Source organism: Mobula hypostoma, chromosome 16 (genome assembly GCF_963921235.1).
Source record: "Mobula hypostoma chromosome 16, sMobHyp1.1, whole genome shotgun sequence".
Taxonomy (NCBI): domain Eukaryota; kingdom Metazoa; phylum Chordata; class Chondrichthyes; order Myliobatiformes; family Myliobatidae; genus Mobula; species Mobula hypostoma.
In genome coordinates, this window is record NC_086112.1 from 47,844,667 (window position 1) to 47,861,858 (window position 17,192).

The window sequence follows — 17,192 nt, forward strand, 5'->3', positions numbered from 1 at the left end:
TTTGTGGGTGATATTCTGTCTCATATGGCTGGGAACCATGTGGTTTGGTGGGTTTTTCGGGAGGAGAACCAAAGAGGAAGGACGTGCTGGACGTGTTCTGGTCGACCACCGTGGTTGGTCCCAAGCGGGGGGTCGAGGAGGTCAGAGGAGATCGCATGGTGGAAAGAGGACCCCGTTCATTGAGCTCCAACGGTTGTGCATGAAGTGGTTGAACTCTGGTAAGTTTGGTGCCTTTTACTTTCCTTTTATATTGTATCTCTATTAATTACATAGTTCCAGTAAGATCTATAAAGTGTAATCTGTAAGTCATACATTATGTGCTGTCTGATATTTGAGGTATGAATTTGAACCAGGGTGCATTACACAGCAACTACACAAAATGTAAGACACGGTTTGGCGGGCAGACGGGGTTCGCATCTTCTCCAGTGCCTATATATTTTTATTATTCTAAGTGTGATCTAAACAAGTTTCTATACACTGCCTAAGTCCTCTATCTTTATTTTAACTTTCTATACAAGAGTCAAACATTTGCTTCCTTCACGTCAATAATATTAAACAGGATTGTCTTTACTAATGCCTTTTATGTTGGTGTTTCAGGATCCTTGGCTCTTCTACCTTCTTGGCACATTTTGTTATTCCCACTACCAAATATACCATTTCACATTTATACTAAATGTAATTTTTTTGCAATTATATGGCTTTTCTGTAAGTTTTTAGTGCCTTCCAATATTTAATCAAAGTCATTCTCACCATTACCTATTGCACCTAATTGCACTTCTGGGTTTTGAGACCAAAATGTTTATGGAAAGAGTGAAAAATGAACCCAGCACTAGTCCCCATTGAGCACAACATCCCACACATTATTTCCTGTTCCTTTCAGAGTTTGTTCATTTGCAATTCTACTTGTTGCCTGATTCCCAGAGATCTGACCTTTCTTAAGGATCTAATATGCAACAATTTATCAAAGAACTTTTCAGAAATCCAAATTTATATCAGCTGCATTACTGTTGTCTATTATTTACATTGCTGCTTTGATGAATTTAACATGGTTGATCAAGCATTTAAAAGTCATGCTAATTATTCTAATGTTTTCCAGTTTTGTTACTTTGAGGCTCCATCTTCTTTCTTGCCTCAATAGTCATCTAAAGGTAGGATGAATCTTAATTATAAAGTTGATAAAATGTTATAATTCCACTTTGCTAAGTGAAAGGTCATTCCTACTCTTGATTGCCATACTATCCCCACAGCGAATTAATCAGCAGTCAATTGCTTTCTATTTCCCCATTTCTTTACATTGACTCATTACAGCAATACTATTCCTCTACTAGCTATGAGGCAACAAGTTCTCCTAGCTGTGGCACTGTGCTGCTCAAAGATTTACATGTATTGGTCATAGGAACCTATTGAATCTTACCCTAATATTTGACGCCTTCTTGGGTTTGGCTGAGAGAGTCTGACTAACTGTAAATCGCAGATTAAATCTATGCAGTTCAGTAAAATGGAATGCTGTGCCCATAACTTCAGTGGTAAATGTTAATCTATCTTTAATCACGGAAAAGCTGTTATTTAGTCTGGATGAAACTTTGAACATTAAGATACTCTTTGAATAAATTTTCTCTGCATCTCTGGTATATTTTCTTTCTTAATTATTGTTTTAAATGTTATATTAGAAAAGAATACACAGCTGTTACTTGAACCTATAGGACTACACTCACTCACCCTTACTCACTCTTCCTTCAATTAGTCCTGACGAAGGGTCTCGGCCTGAAACGTCGACTGCACCTCTTCCTAGAGATGCTGCCTGGCCTGCTGCGTTCACCAGCAACTTTTATATGTGTTGCTGGGACTACAATGTGCATTGTTTATCATCTTAAATTCAATTATGAATAATTCTATTCTTAGGCTATACTTAAGCAATTGAGCATCATTCTTAAATACCAAAGCTAAAAAAAAAATCACATGGAGAAGATGAAAATTTACCAACCTGGTTAGCATCAGGAGGATGTGCAGGCAGAGTCTGGTTCAACCCTGGATGTTGAATTTCTCTCAGCCGGACATCGATAAACCCACCGGGAGGAGGGACTTTCCCTGGAATACTGTTATAATACGGATGTTCCGTTGCCTTTTCGTCTTCACCAAACCAAGGTAATTCTTCCAAATTTGGCACTCTGCATGAATTTAGAAGATGTTTGATTCATGGAACAAAGACAAACACAGTTATATTCTTATAAAATCCAGACTATTACACCACAGTTATCAGAATACTGATATCAATGCCATGAGGAAATGTATATTGCCTTTGTCCCTGAGAAATAATATTCCTTCTTGCTGAAACTCATTAGCCCAATGTGCTTGCTTAAGCAGAAATCTGGACCTCGATATAACTGTGTTTTGGTCTAAAGATCAGCAAAACACTCAAACCTTATGGGGTTGTCCCCTACACTTCAACATCACCTGAAATATGTCCAGCCCTGACGTTAAGTAGATGATAATCAGTCCAAGACTCACACAAGGGTAGCGCTAGTCTTCTTGAATGAGGTCAATTTTCATTCATACCAATATCAAAATCTCCTCTACTTAGTCTTTCCATCTCTAATCTGATCTAACTGGTATTCCTTAAAAAGATCAATGGGGTCTGCTACTAAAAAGTTAACTACGTCTTTAAAATGTGACTTCATGTATGATTATGGTAAAACGGAATGGTTCTTTTTCTCCCTTCTACTTCTCTGGGTCAGCACCAGATCACTTTCCCTTTATTGTCTCACAGGCCTAGGTGAACAAACTCTGCTACTCGGTCTAAATACACCACTGTGCAGCTGGCTGTTGGACTTGGTAACCAACAGACCTCAGATAGTCAGAATGCACAACCACTGCTCCCTCCCTATCATACTCAGCGTGGTTTCCCCCCCCCCACCGGACTGTGTGCTGAGCCCTCTGCTGCACACGCCACTCACACATGATTCCATGGCCAAACACTTCAGCCATCACATTGTCAAGTTGGCTGATGACACGTCAATGGTGGGGCTCATCGCTAACAATTATGAGATGGCCTACAGAGAGGAGATGGAAGAGCTCCAACCCTTGTACCGGGGGGAAAAAACCTCTTACTTCATGTCAACAAGACAAAGGAGATGGTTATCAACTTCAGGAGAGCTTGCATCGCTCGCATTCCTCTTTACAGTGGCACAGCACTGGAAACTGCCAACAGTTTCAAACTCCTGAGAGTATATATCACACACCACCTCTCATGGTCCCAGAGCACATCCTACACAGTTAAAAAAAGCTCACCAACACCACCACCCGCTAACTCCACCACCACTACATTACTTCCTGTCGGTTACCTATCTACAGTCTAGTGTCACTTTAAGGGCATACGATCTATTGATGTATATAAGCTATCTTATGTATATTTATTGTTCTATTCTTATTATGCTGAAGTTCTTTATCTCTGTGCTGCATTGGATCCAGAGTAACAATTATTTCATTCTCCTTTACACCTATGTACAGGAAATGACATTAAACAATCTCAGATCTTTATTCACTGCTCAGTATCACAGAATTAATAACAGCTGGTAGGACAGCTTCCTTAAACTGATCTTCTTTAAATCCTCAGAACTGACATCTGCTGCACGTCAGAAACATATTGATAAGGACCTCTTTCCGATTTTCTTGATCCACAGGCCTCTTATTCATTGTGTTAAGTCCCAGCATTTAGAATATGAGACAACCACGGCAAGAAGCTCTCAATAAAAGTTACCAGTGTTGCAAGTCACACCTGGATGAGTGATTTAATGAGATGGATCAAGTTTTGTTTGCTATTTATCTTTTGTTTTTTCAATAAATACAATCAATACTAGCTTATTATTTCTTTGCCAATTAACCTTATATTTCCACTCCAGGACTCACAGGACTGACCAGACACAGCAACTTACTTCGGAAGCCTGGTAAGAGGGCAGGGCTGTAGGTGAGACTGAAACAGAGTAGGTTTAAGTCCCTCTCCCCATAATTACTATCTAATATCCTGGCTATTTAGTGCATAACTGATGAGCTAAGAGCGAGACTGGCCTTACAAAGGGAACTAAGGGGCTGCTCTGTGCTATGACTCACCAAAATGCATGCTACACCTGCTTCACCTGACTGTGCCAGACAACCTGAGGGCTTCTCAATTTACTGAATAGATCGTACGGCAAAGGTACTGGCAGGGGGTTTGGCCTCCCAATCAGTACCTCGTGGTGCGCAACCTCGGTGAGTTCCTGCTCGCCCAGCTTGTACTATCTAATAATGAGGTGTCACCCATACTAGCTGTCACCGGTGTTCACTTCAGCCATCTTGACATCAATCTACATCCCATAAGTCCATAAGACATGTGAGCAGAATTAGGCCATCTGGTCCATCGAGTCTGCTCCGCCATTCGATCATGGCTGATCTTTTTTTCTTTCTCTCCTCCTCAACCCGAGTTCCCAGCCTCCTCCCCGTAACCTTTGATGCCATGTCCAATCAAGAATCTATCAATCTCTGCCTTAAATACGCCAAACGACCTGGCCTCCACAGCTACATGTGATAACAAATTCCACAAATTCACCACCCTTTGGCTAAAGAAATTTCTCCGCATCTCTGTTTTGAAAGGGTGCCCCTCTATCCTGAGGCTGTGACTGCTTGTCCTAGACTCTCCCACCATAGTCATAGTCATAGTCATAGTCATACTTTATTGATCCCAAAATTGGTTTTCGTTACAGTTGCACCATAAATAATAAATAGTAATAGAACCATAAATAGTTAAATAGTAATATGTAAATTACGCCAGTAAATTATGATATAAGTCCAGGGCCAGCCTATTGGCTCAGGGTGTCTGACCCTCCAAGGGAGGAGTTGTAAAGTTTGATGGCCACAGGCAGGAATGACTTCCTATGACGCTCTGTGCTGCATCTCAGTGGAATGAGTCTCTGGCTGAATGTACTCCTGTGCCCACCCAGTACATTATGTAGTGGATGGGAGACATTGTCCAAGATGGCATGCAACTTAGACAGCATCCTCTTTTCAGACACCACCGTGAGAGAGTCCAGTTCCATCCCCACAACATCACTGGCCTTACGGATGAGTTTGTTAATTCTGTTGGTGTCTGCTACCCTCAGCCTGCTGCCCCAGCACACAACAGCAAACATGATAACACTGGCCACCACAGACTCGTAGAACGTCCTCAGCATCATCCGACAGATGTTAAAGGACCTCAGTCTCCTCAGGAAATAAAGACGGCTCTGACCCTTCTTCTAGACAGCCTCAGTGTTCTTTGACCAGTCCAGTTTATTGTCAATTCGTATCCCCAGGTATTTGTAATCCTCCACCATGTCCACACTGACCCCCTGGATGGAAACAGGGGTTACCAGTACCTTAGCTCACCGGTACCATGGGAAACATCCTGTCCACATCTACTCTCTAGGCCTTCCAACATATCAAAAGGTTTCAATGAGATCCCCCCTCATCCTTCTAAATTCTAGTGAGTACAGACCCAGAGCCATCAAACATTCTTCGTGTGATAACCCTTTCATTCCTGGAATCCTTGTGAATCTCTTCTGGACCCTCTCCAATGCCAGCACATCTTTTGTAAGATGAGGGGCCCAAAACTGTTCTCATCTCAGGCAGGTGTGAAAGATGCACTTAATGAACTATATTCCATGGTGATGTTCACCTTCCGGTCAAGATGGAGCCTGTGTACCACGCTCCTTTGATTGACATCTTCTGGATAGATCATGAAACTATATATTTCACTTCTTTTATGTCTTTTATGTTTGTTTTTATTCTTGAATATGATTCTGGAACTGTTGGAACCTGTGATTTGCAGTTTGGAATTTGCTTGGGTGTTTCAGCAATCTGCAATCTCGAGGGGTTTCCAGGAAAGAGAGACAGCATGCAGAAGCCTTGTGCCAAGAAGGCTGAAAGCTCATGTTTGACTCCATTTCACCACGTAAAGCCTCCATTGTTCACCGATTAAAGCGACAAAGGAGATTGGAACACCAGTGCCTGCCTTTTTATTGCTGGTGAGATCGCTCTGCTGCTAGAGAGGGGAGACTGCCTTTCTATCAGTGGTGAAGTCACTCTGCTATGGAGAGGGGAGAATTTTTATCACTGGTAAGCTCGCTCTGCTGCAGAGAGGGAGAATGTTGTCCAAGTTTTCTGCGATTTGGATGTGGACTTGGACTGTGAACTTTTTTTCAGACTTATGGGTTTTTTTTGTATTCTGTGTTTTTCATCCAATCTTTCCCCCTTTGTGTGTGTGTGTGTGGGGAGGGGATTTGGGGGTCGATATGCCTGTTCTGTTTTTGTTAATTTTTCTGTGGGGAGGAGGGATTTAGGTGTTGATGACCTTGCTGCCATTCTTTTCTTTCTTGGTTTCGTGGCTATCTAGAGAAGAAGAATTTCAGAGTTGCATACTTTGATAATAAATGAACCTTTGAATCTTTGAATCACAGTCAACAGCCTTGAAGTGGGATACCCCGAGGCCTTCTTCATCATTGTTGGTGATTTCAGCTACGCCAACTTCAGGAGTGTGTTACCAAAATACCACCAGCATGTCTCCTGTCTCATTAGAGGCCCAAACACTCCTGCCCATAACTATCAAAGCCACCTATTGGGCCACCCCTCCCTGCCCAGTGTTTGGGAAATCAGATTACCAGAGTTGCTTCTGCACCCTGTTATCAAACAGAAGCCGTAAGGTGAGGATCCAGCACAGAAAGTTGCACATGACAACTTTGAATCAGTAGACTGGCCTGTGTACAAAGACTCGGCTGCGTCCTAGATGAGTATGTCACCACCGTCAGGGATCTTATCTGTAAGTGTGTTTGGGTGTATTCTGGAGTTATGGAATATTGCAAATATTAATTTCAAGAGCAACCAATCTTCATTTCTGAATGTGGATTGTAGATTGATTTTAAAATGCAGCTCAGAACAATGGTCTTTTGGGTGTCTGGAAAGATGGAGGTGTTTGAAAATTATATGTAATTCAAAGGAAGGATTGTAGATACATTGTAATTATAGAATTGTCCTGCTGTTACATTTGATCTTTAGCATATAAAAATGTCATGTAATATTGGATGGGGGGGTCTCTTCTTCTGAAAGTGTCCCCAGTATGATGCCTGGCTTGTTGTGCTGAATAAAGACTTCTGTATCCCAATTTTAAGTTCACAGTCACAAGTGTATTGAGGACTGTGTACCAAAAGAGAGCAATCCAGGTATTCCCAAAGCTGAAACAATAGATAAAACAGGAGATCTACTTCCTTCTTAAGTCTACGGTCTACAGCATTCAAATCAGGAGATCCCGTCTTTTACAAGAAATTGAAACATGACTTCTGTAAAGCCGCCAGGGATGCCAAGAAAAAAATTCCAATCCAAAGTAGAGTCCCAGACCAACTGTCATTTGTGGCAGGACTGATATGCTATAAGAACTACCAAACAAAGTCAGGCAAAACGTAGCCAACAACAGCACTTCCCTTCCCAATGAAGTTAATGCATCCTATGCAAATTTTAAACAGAAGCGAATTGAAATTTCACTGCTCAGCCCAACAGCCTCCAATGCACCTGAACCTCCAGCTACCATTGCAGATGTAAAGGTCAGTTTTCTGGAGAATGCATCCACAGATAGCATTTGACCCGGTTGGTGACCCTGGCCGCACCCTTAGATCCTTGTCAAATATCCTGCAGACATTTTTAACAACTCACTGCTTCAATCTGAGGTTCCTACCTGCTTTAAGAAGATCACTATCATTGTGCCTCTGAAGGGTCGGCGTGGTAATATAATGGTTAACACAGCGCTTTCCAGTACTGGCGACCCGCGTTCCGTTCCCGATGCTGCTTGTAAGGAGCTTGTACGTTCTCCCCGTGACAGTGTGGATTTCCTCTGGGTGCTCAAGTTTCCTCCCACAGTCCAAAGATGTACCAGTTGGTAGGTTAATTGGTCATTGTAAATTATCTAGCATTAAACTGGTGGGTTGCTAGGCAACGTGGCTTGAAGGCTACTCCACACTGCTAACCATCATCATGAAGTTCTTCAAAAAGCTGCTCATGGCATAAATTAACTCCAGTGTCCCAGACAACCTAGACCAATTGCAATATGCCTACAAAGGAAACAGGTGTATGGCAGATAGCATCTCCCTGGCCCTTCACTTCTGTCTGGATCTTCTGCAGAATAAAGACACACCTAAGTAAGACTACTGTTTATTGATTACAGAACCACCTTCAATAGTATAATTCCAAGCATGTTCATCACCTAACTTCCAGAGCTGGGACTGAAAACCTCTCCCTGTAAATGGATGCTTGGCTTTCTGCCCAACAGAGAAAAATCAATAAGGATAGGCAGCTGCACCTCCAGTATGATTATCCTTAAACCTGGCACCCCACAAGGCTGTGTCCTGAGCCCCCCAGTCGATTCCCTGTATAGTCACATCTGCATGGCCAGATTCTGCTCCAATTCCATCTACAGGTTTGTAGATGGGCCTCATCAGAAATAATAAGTCAGAGTACAGGAAGGAGATGGAGAGCCTAGTAACATGATGTCATAACAACAATCTTCCCCTCAATGTCATCAAAACAAAAGAGGTTTTCATTGACTTCAGGGAGGGGGATCATATTGACAATGATATAGAATGTTGAGGTCAAGAGCGTTGAATGCTTCAAGTCCCTTGGTGTGAACATCACCAACAGTCCGTCCTGGTCAAACCACAATGACATCACAACCAAGGATATTCACCAGTGCCTCTACTTCCTCGGAGGCTGAAGAAATTTGACATATGCCTTTGACCCTTCCCAATTTTTATCAATGCGCCATAGAAAACATTCTATCCGCATGCATCATTTGTGTGGCAAGTGCTTTGCCTGTGACAGCAAGGAACCTCAGGGAGTTGAGGACACAGCTTAGCACATCATGGAACCAGTCCCTCCTCCATGGGTTCTGCCTATATTTCCCACTGCCTCAGTAAAGCAGCTAGCATAATCAAAGATCTCACCCAACATGGACAGTCTTACTTTCCCTCCCTCCCAATGGGGAGAAGATATAAAAGCCTAAAAGCGCTAGACACCAGGCTGAAAGACAGCAAATCCCACAGTTACAGGACTATTGAACAGTTCCCTAGTACAATAAGATGGACTCTTGACCTCACTATCTAACTCATTATGACCTTGCTTCTAACTGCCTGCCTGCTCTGCATGTTCTCTGTCACTATATGCATTACTCTATTATTGTTTTACCTTGTACTACTTCAATGCACTGTTGTGATGAATTGATCTGTATGAATGGTATGAAGGCAACTTTTTCCTTGTACCTTATTACATATGACAATAATAAACCAATTTAACAATGAACAATTTTAATTTTGTTAAACATCCTGTTATTGGCATGTATATATATCCAAAATTCTTCGAAACAAGATTCATGGAAGTGAACCATTTCTTTTTACTAAGCACATGATTACCCCCTTAAGGATGCAGATTGTTTTTTTGCATTTGTGTAGCCAAATGTCCGCAGTTATTGATGCACATTTGACAAGACAGCCATTGATTTCCTGGCAATGAACGTTTCAGCAACCATCACATTCTTCTCTTTATTTATTTTTCGTTTCAGTGGGGAGTAGACCTTTCTAGCCCTTTGGGCCCCGATGCACCAGCAACCCCACAACCCCTAATCTGATCATGGGACAATTTACAATGACCAATAAACCTACCCAGTACACCTTTGGACTGAGAGAGAACCGGAACACCCGGGGAAAACACAGGCATTCCACAGGGAGGACGTACAGAGGCTCCTTACAAAATGGTGCTGGAGTTGAACTCGGAACATCAGAACACCCCAAACTGAAATAGAGTCACACTACCTTGGCGCCCAAATTCTCATCTATGTAGGCAACCTGTTTTAACAGCAATTTTCAATGTATTGTCACACCAGTATTTTATCAAGAAACTGAACTGAAACATGTAAATCAAAGACTGCATTCAGAAGTGTCTGAGGAACTACTAGCTGATTATTGAGGAGGTACTTTGTAACATCCTCCAAATTTATTGGAAGATTCATGCAGACAACTCCCTAGTGTACAACATGGTCAGAAGAAACTTTCTGTTGTTCAGCATCACAGTGGCAGAACACAAATGAAAACTGTAGAGAAGGTGTATTTATTCACCCATGACCAGTGATTTCATTGCTCACGTCATTTTTGTACATTGTACTGTAAATTACTGCTGAGAAACAGCGGTTGGTACTCTTAATAATGTATCACTGCCATATATAATATTTTAAACTCTCCTTAATTCAGAATCAGAATCAGATTTAGTATCACTGGCATATGTCATGAAATATGCTAACTTAACGGCAGCAGTGCAATACAATACATGATAATATAGAAAAAAATGAATAAGTAAATCAATTACAGTAAGTATATATATGTTTAGTAAATAGTTTACTTTACACTTTACTATATACTTTATTGTCACCAAGCAATTGATACTAGAACGTACAATCATCACAGAGATATATGATTCTGCGCTTCCCGCTCCCTGGATTACAAATCGATAGTAGATATTAAAAATTTAAATTATAAATCATAAATAGAAAATAGAAACAAGGAAAGTAAGGTAGTGCAAAAAAAACCCGAGAGGCAGGTCTGGATATTTGGAGGGTACGGCCCAGATCTGGGTCAGGAGCTGTTCAGCAGTCTTGGAAAGAAGCTGTTCCCAAATCTGGCCATACGAGTCTTCAAGCTCCTGGAGGGAAGAGGGATGAAAAGTGTGTTGGCTGGGTGGGGCGTGTCCTTGATTATCCTGGCAGCACTGCTCCAAAAGCGTGCAGTGTCAAGTGAGTCCAAGGATGGAAGATTGGTTTGTGTGACGTGCTGCGCCATGTTTACAATCTTCTGCAGCTTCTTCCGGTCTTGGACAGGACAACTTCCATACCAGGTTGTGATGCACCCTAGAAGAATGCTTTCTACGGTGCATCTATAAAAATTAGTGAGTGTTTTAGGGGACAGGACAAATTTCTTCAGCTTTCTCCGGAAGTAAAGGCACTGGTGGGTTTTCTTGGCAATTCTTGGTAATTTAATAGTTAAATTAAAACATGTAAAAAACAGAAATAATACAAAAATTATCATTATTTATAATATCTTGCAGTCTCTGCAGCACTGTTATAATAATGTGGTGTGAAGGTGTAATGCTTGAGATAGCCAATCAGTTCACAGGCAAAACCAATCCGTTGTAAGTTGCTGTAAGAAAGTTAACCAGTACATGCAGCGAGAAACTGAATTTCTCCCTCTCTGAATCCTGCGATGCATTCAAGTCTGGTGAGCAGTTTTAGCAGAACCAACATTTGGTGGGATTAGTGATGGCAAGTTGAGTCCTTCCTTGCATCAGAGTTGAGTTCTGTTTTTGCAATGGGGATTCAAGCAGAACAACAATAGAGTGTCAGCCCTTTGTTATTTCAGCTATTTAAACTAAAAAAAAATCTGTCTGTGAACCTGTCTCAGGTTAGGAACTCCATTCATTGTGCCAAGGGAGATGCAAGTTTTAGGTAATTTGCATTTTTAAATTAATTCTGTAGTTAATTAACTTAAAAGTATTTAAATCTATTTTCTAGTGTTACCGGTGTTCATTGTATTTTGTTTTTAATAATAAAAATATAATTTAAATTTTTTAGCTGTCTGTCTGTCTAGGTACCATATCCGATGCGGACTTTGGTGACCATGGTTTTCCATATAGATCTATCCCTCATTCTTTGGATGACTTCCATTTCCTCGATGTGTAGCCACCTGGCTAGGCTTTTGATGTACATAAGCCGAAGTCTTCCTCTAGGTTTGCTCCCCTCGATCTTTCCAGAGAGTATGAGTTTTTCTCGTTCATCTTTCCACGTGATGTGTCCTAGGAATCTGAGTTGTCTTTCTCTTATTGTTGGTATGAGTGATCGAACTGCTTGGGCTCTTCTGAGAACTTCTTCATTTGATATGTGTGTTGTCCATGATATTTTTAACATTCTCCTGTAGAACCATAATTCAGCTGCTTCTAGTCTCTTTTCCATTGCTGGGGAAATGGCCCAGCATTCACTTCCATAAGTCAGGATAGAATAAATGTAGCACTGCAGTATTCTGTTTTTAGTGTACTTGCTCATCTTTCTGTCTGTTAACTTTTTAGCGGTATGATTAATATTTAATTGTTTTTATTTTTAAATGTTTATGAACTTTAGAGACATTCACAGACCTTCAAATGATTTGGATTATTTTAGCAGCTTGTAGTAAGACTGGCAGCATGATTTATTGGGCTGTCAAGGCTCTTGTGGGGCACCGGTTGGTATTTTTGACAGGAATGTCTTGCAGAGTGCAGGGCATTGTAGACAGGAACTACCTTGACAGACCTAATTACCTTGCTGATAATTGCAGGAAGGGGAGTTGTAAGTGTGAGTGGTTCATTAGGGTAAATTGAGAACAATCCTGTGGGCCGGATGTGTCGAATACTTCTTCAACTGCGGAGCATATCAATGCTTTCCCTTCATGCCTAGGTAATTTCTTTTCAGGTGCGATGGGGCCATTCATACTCTCTGGTATACTTTATATGCCCAGCTGATCAAATCAGATTTCCCTAATAGTGAATGCTGGCAGTTTTGAGTTTTGTTGATATAGGTACTGAGATTTTTTGATTTGTTTACCCACTTCTCATGTTTGAATTCTGGGCATTAAAATACCAAAGGAATTAAATTCCTTACTATTGCTTGCCACTTACTCCCACCAAATATGGGATCCACAACAGGAAAAATTAATTCAGATGCTCCTGGTGCTGCTATTTCAAATTCAAAACATACATATATACAAAATTCATTTGTTGAGAATGATTCTGAGGCAATACAAAATTAAATGTCATTATAGGAGTAATTTTCTGACTTCAAGCTTCCTGCAGGAAGCTTCATTTGCCAGATGCATATGTTAAATTTTTAAATGAAATATTTATCAAAATGTATACAGAAAGGAGGTTATTTTGACTACTGTTTCTGTGCAAGCTCAAGTTCAAATTTGTTGTCGTGGGCATACCTACCTAGGATATAAATGCCACGAAAGCTTGCTTTCTGAAGTGCAGTTACATCATGAACATGGCAAATATAAATTAAATATATTTACATTAACATTAATTATTTATAGCTCACATGACAGAATAAACAAAAATAACAAAATGACATTAGTACAAGCTGAGAGAAATGTATCCCAGGGTGGAATTAAAGTTTTCTGTTGGTTCAGGGTCCTGATGACAGTGGGGAAGAAGCTATTGTTGAAATTTGAGGTATGGGTCTCCAGGCTCCTGTATCTCCTAATAACTCTTAGCTGAAATTCCTCAGGCACTTCATTAGTCTCATCAATTTCCTATGTACTTTTCTTAATGCTATCATAGTCTTTCTGTAATCTGGTGACCAGAATTGTGCACATTATTTTTGCTGAGGCCTCACTCATGTTTTAGCCTCCTACTTCACATCCGACATCTTGTCCAATTAAATATACCTTCTTAACCATTAATCTATCTGGACTAATGCTTTCATAGATCTATGAACGTTTAGCTTAAGCCTCTCCTTCCCTCTATACCTTTCATTACAACATGGAAACAAGCCTTTTGGCCCACTATATCTGCACTGACCAACAAGGACCCAGTTAACTCTAATTCCACTTTTTTTCTTGAATGTCATCAGCTAACCCCACCATCTAATCTAATCTAATCTAATCAGCTAACCCCACCGAAATCAGAAGAACATGCAGACTGTACATTGGCAACAGTCAAGGTCAGGATCAGATCTGAGTCTCTGGAGCTATAAGGTAGCCGCACTACCTGCTGCACTACTCAATTCCCATGTGAGTACACTGCTCCAAGTACATTAATTCACACTTCTCCAGATTGAATTGCCATTGTGCTAACCTGACAATAGTCTCCCCCCATTGTCTGAGAAGCACAGTACAAATAAGAGAATGATAAAAAGTCATCCGCCTTGTATAGGGACATTCTTTCTCCCTCCAAATTTGCCTCACGACCTACTGGATATTTCAGTTTTATTTTGTATTTCCAGCTTCTGCATCCCTACCATTTTAGTTCTAGATCTTCTAGGAAATAAAATTAGTAAAAATCAGGTGCATGAACAATGCAGCTGACAATTTCCTCAAAATATAAGGAAATAATTAATCTCATTACTATTTTATGTTAGGTTTTACCAAGCTTGAAATTAGGAATAAATTAATATTTATAAATGAAAGAAGTATGTACCATGCATGTAATGAATATGAAGAAATGCAGAAGTGTTTTCATTTCAATTGAAGAAACCCTTGTCATGTTAATTTCTACAGAAGAATTGGTTGGTTATCCATTATTATCTTCTCTTTTAAGTTGTTAGTAAAAAGTACAATCAAATAATTTATATTGTCATGGTAACTGATTGAGAAAATGAATCATGATTTTATGTAATTGATTTTTTAAAAAAAGAACTGACTTTTCAAGCCCACACAATGTTCTTTTAAGTGTGATAAATCTTACTCATTACCTTAGAATCAGCACTGCCCTTAAATGTTTTAATCTTTCCAAACCTCTTCTGAAAGAAATTTAGATCAACGTTCTAGTATGTAACCAATGATATATGTATAAAAATGGTTTGACTAGGGGAAGCATTCTGTTATTCTGAAACTCCAAATGTAATGCCAACATAAAAATAAATTGCAATGCCACAAGGGTGTACTCCAACTGTGGAAAAATTGCTGGTGTAATCATGGCATATACATACTTAAACTTGAACTTTGTACTTTGAACTCTGGACCTTGTCACACATGGACTATTCCTGGATCCCAGAATGATGTGAAAGTGACTGCCCTTGATATTAATGTCAGATTTGACTAATGAGTTACAAAGCACTGAGGGAAAACTGAAGTCAATTACCAACAAGGGAAGGGGAGCTCCAGTCAGTGAAGTCATGCAGAAAAAGATAGTTGTGATGATTGGAGGTCAATCATTCCAGACTAGGATCATAAGACCATAAGACATAGGAACAGAATTACTCCATTCAGTCCATCAAGTCTGCTCTGCCATTTCATCATGGCTGATCCCGGATCCCACTCAACCCCATACACCTGCCTTCTCGCCATAACCTTAGATGCCCTTAACAATCAGGAAACTATTAATTTTCCCTATAAATATACCCATGGTCTTCTCCACAGCTGTCTGTGGCAGAGCACACTACTCTCTGGCTAAAAAAATTCTTCCTTACTGCTGTTCTAAAGGGTTGTCCCTCAATTTTGAGGCTGTGTCCTCTAGTTCTAGATACCCCCATCATAGGAAGCATCCTCTCCACTTCCATCTTTTTCAGTCATTTCAACATTCAGTAGATTTCAATGAGATCCCCCCACATTCTTCTAAATTCCTGTGAGTATAGGCCCAAAGGTGCTAAGCGCTCCTCGTATGTTAACCCCTTCATTCCTGGAATCACCCTCGTGAACCTCCTCTGGACTCTCTCTGACGACAACAATAGTCAGGTCTTTCTGACATATGGGGCCAAAGATATGGACCCCAAGACTGTTGACAATACTTCAAGTGCAGCCTGACTAGGTTTTATAAAGCCTCAGCATTATCTCCTTGCTTTGATACTCTATTCCCCTTGAAATGAATGACAAAATTGCATTTACCTCATTTACCATAGGCTTAAATTGTAAATTAACCTCCTGGGAGTCTTGCATGAGGACTCCTAAGGCCCCTTGCACCTCTGATGTTTGAATTTTCTCCCCACTTAGATAATAGTCTGCACTTTTGTACCTTTTACCAAAATGCATTATCGTACATTCCCCAACACGGTACTCCGTCTGCCACTTTTTTTCCTATTCTTCCAATTTGTTTAAGTCCTGCTGCAATCGCATTGCATCCTCAGCACCATCTAACCCTTTCATATCATCTGCAAACTTTGCCACAAAGCAATCAATTCCATTATCTAAATCATTGACAAACAATGTGAAAAGTAGCTGTCCCAATACTGACCCCTGAGGAACACCACTAGTCACTGGCAGCCAACCAGAAAAGACCCCGTTTATTTCCATTTGCTGCCTCCTGCCTGTCAACTATTTCTCTATCCATGCCAGTATCTCTCCTGTAATGCATTTTATCTTGATAAGCAGCCTCATGTATGGCACCTCATCAAATGCCTTCTGGAAATCCAAGTAAATAACATTCACTGCCTCTCCCTTGTCCATCCTGCTGGTTACTTCCTCAAAGAACTCTAACAGATTTGTCAGGCAAGATTTCCCTGAACAGAAACCATGCTGGCTTTGGCATCAGTGCAGGAATTCCTCAAGGCCCAATGTTTAATCAATGTTGTTTATTCCATTATAAATTTAGAAATGCATACCTTTACTGAACATAGCAAAATGCTCAATTCCATTCACAATTCCTCAAACAAAAAACTTAATCATTGCCTGAATGTTGCAAGACTCAACAACGTTCCAGTATTGGCTGTTAAGAGAAAATTTACAAGGTATTTACACCTTCAGCAAGGCACAAGTAAGGAGTGGGTTGAAATACTCTTGCTTGGTTGAGGCAAGAAAATCAGCACCATCCAGGACAAAACAACTTGCTTGACTGCTAGCCCTCCGAGTAACTAGACATCCCTTCCCTCCACCAATGGTGCACAGTCACTGCAATGTGTAGCATAAATAGGATGTACTGCACTTACTTACTGAGACTACTTCAATCGCTCTTCCCAAACATACAACTCTACCACCAAGAAGGACAAGGACAGTGGGTGTATGGAAGTTCCTAAGCCTGCGTTTCTTCACAACTGGATCTTCCTGTCCAATAAAACTGAAGAACTGCACAAGAAGGACTAAAGCAATCCTAGGAGATCCCACACCATACTCTAGGGTGGGCAATAAATACATACCTTGCTGGAGATTTACCTGAGAAATTTGTAATTTTTTTAAAAATAGTGTAAAGCTTTTCCAGTGTAAGTTCTGTGAAACTGCAGGACATTTCCTTGCCATTCAACACCTTGATGACAGTAGTGAAAAAAAAAACAGTCACTGAGCTGTCAGGCATTTCAGGCCATCTGCTTCGACACAGGTAGCTAGAAGTTCTGAACTTTCTAACACCTAATGAGAAATTGCTGGCAGAGTCAGAGAAACAGCAGCTGAGTTCCACAGAAACCTGATGGACATGCTTTT

The 17,192-nt window shown here is 40.6% G+C and overlaps 1 protein-coding gene and 1 long non-coding RNA gene across 2 annotated transcripts in view; one reads left to right on the top strand and one right to left on the bottom strand.

The window, feature by feature from the left end:
• The window catches only part of LOC134357385 (SHC-transforming protein 3-like), a 157,244-nt gene that overhangs the window by 34,185 nt on the left and 105,867 nt on the right, over positions 1 to 17,192 (bottom strand). The window contains exon 8 of the mRNA XM_063068903.1: positions 1,985 to 2,168. Within this exon, the coding sequence (XP_062924973.1) occupies positions 1,985 to 2,168 (184 nt within the window). The remainder of the gene's footprint in view (positions 1 to 1,984; positions 2,169 to 17,192) is intronic.
• LOC134357386 (uncharacterized) lies at positions 88 to 6,090 on the top strand. The gene is made up of 3 exons (XR_010020612.1): positions 88 to 218; positions 3,900 to 3,944; positions 5,865 to 6,090. It is a non-coding gene; the product is annotated as an uncharacterized LOC134357386 (long non-coding RNA).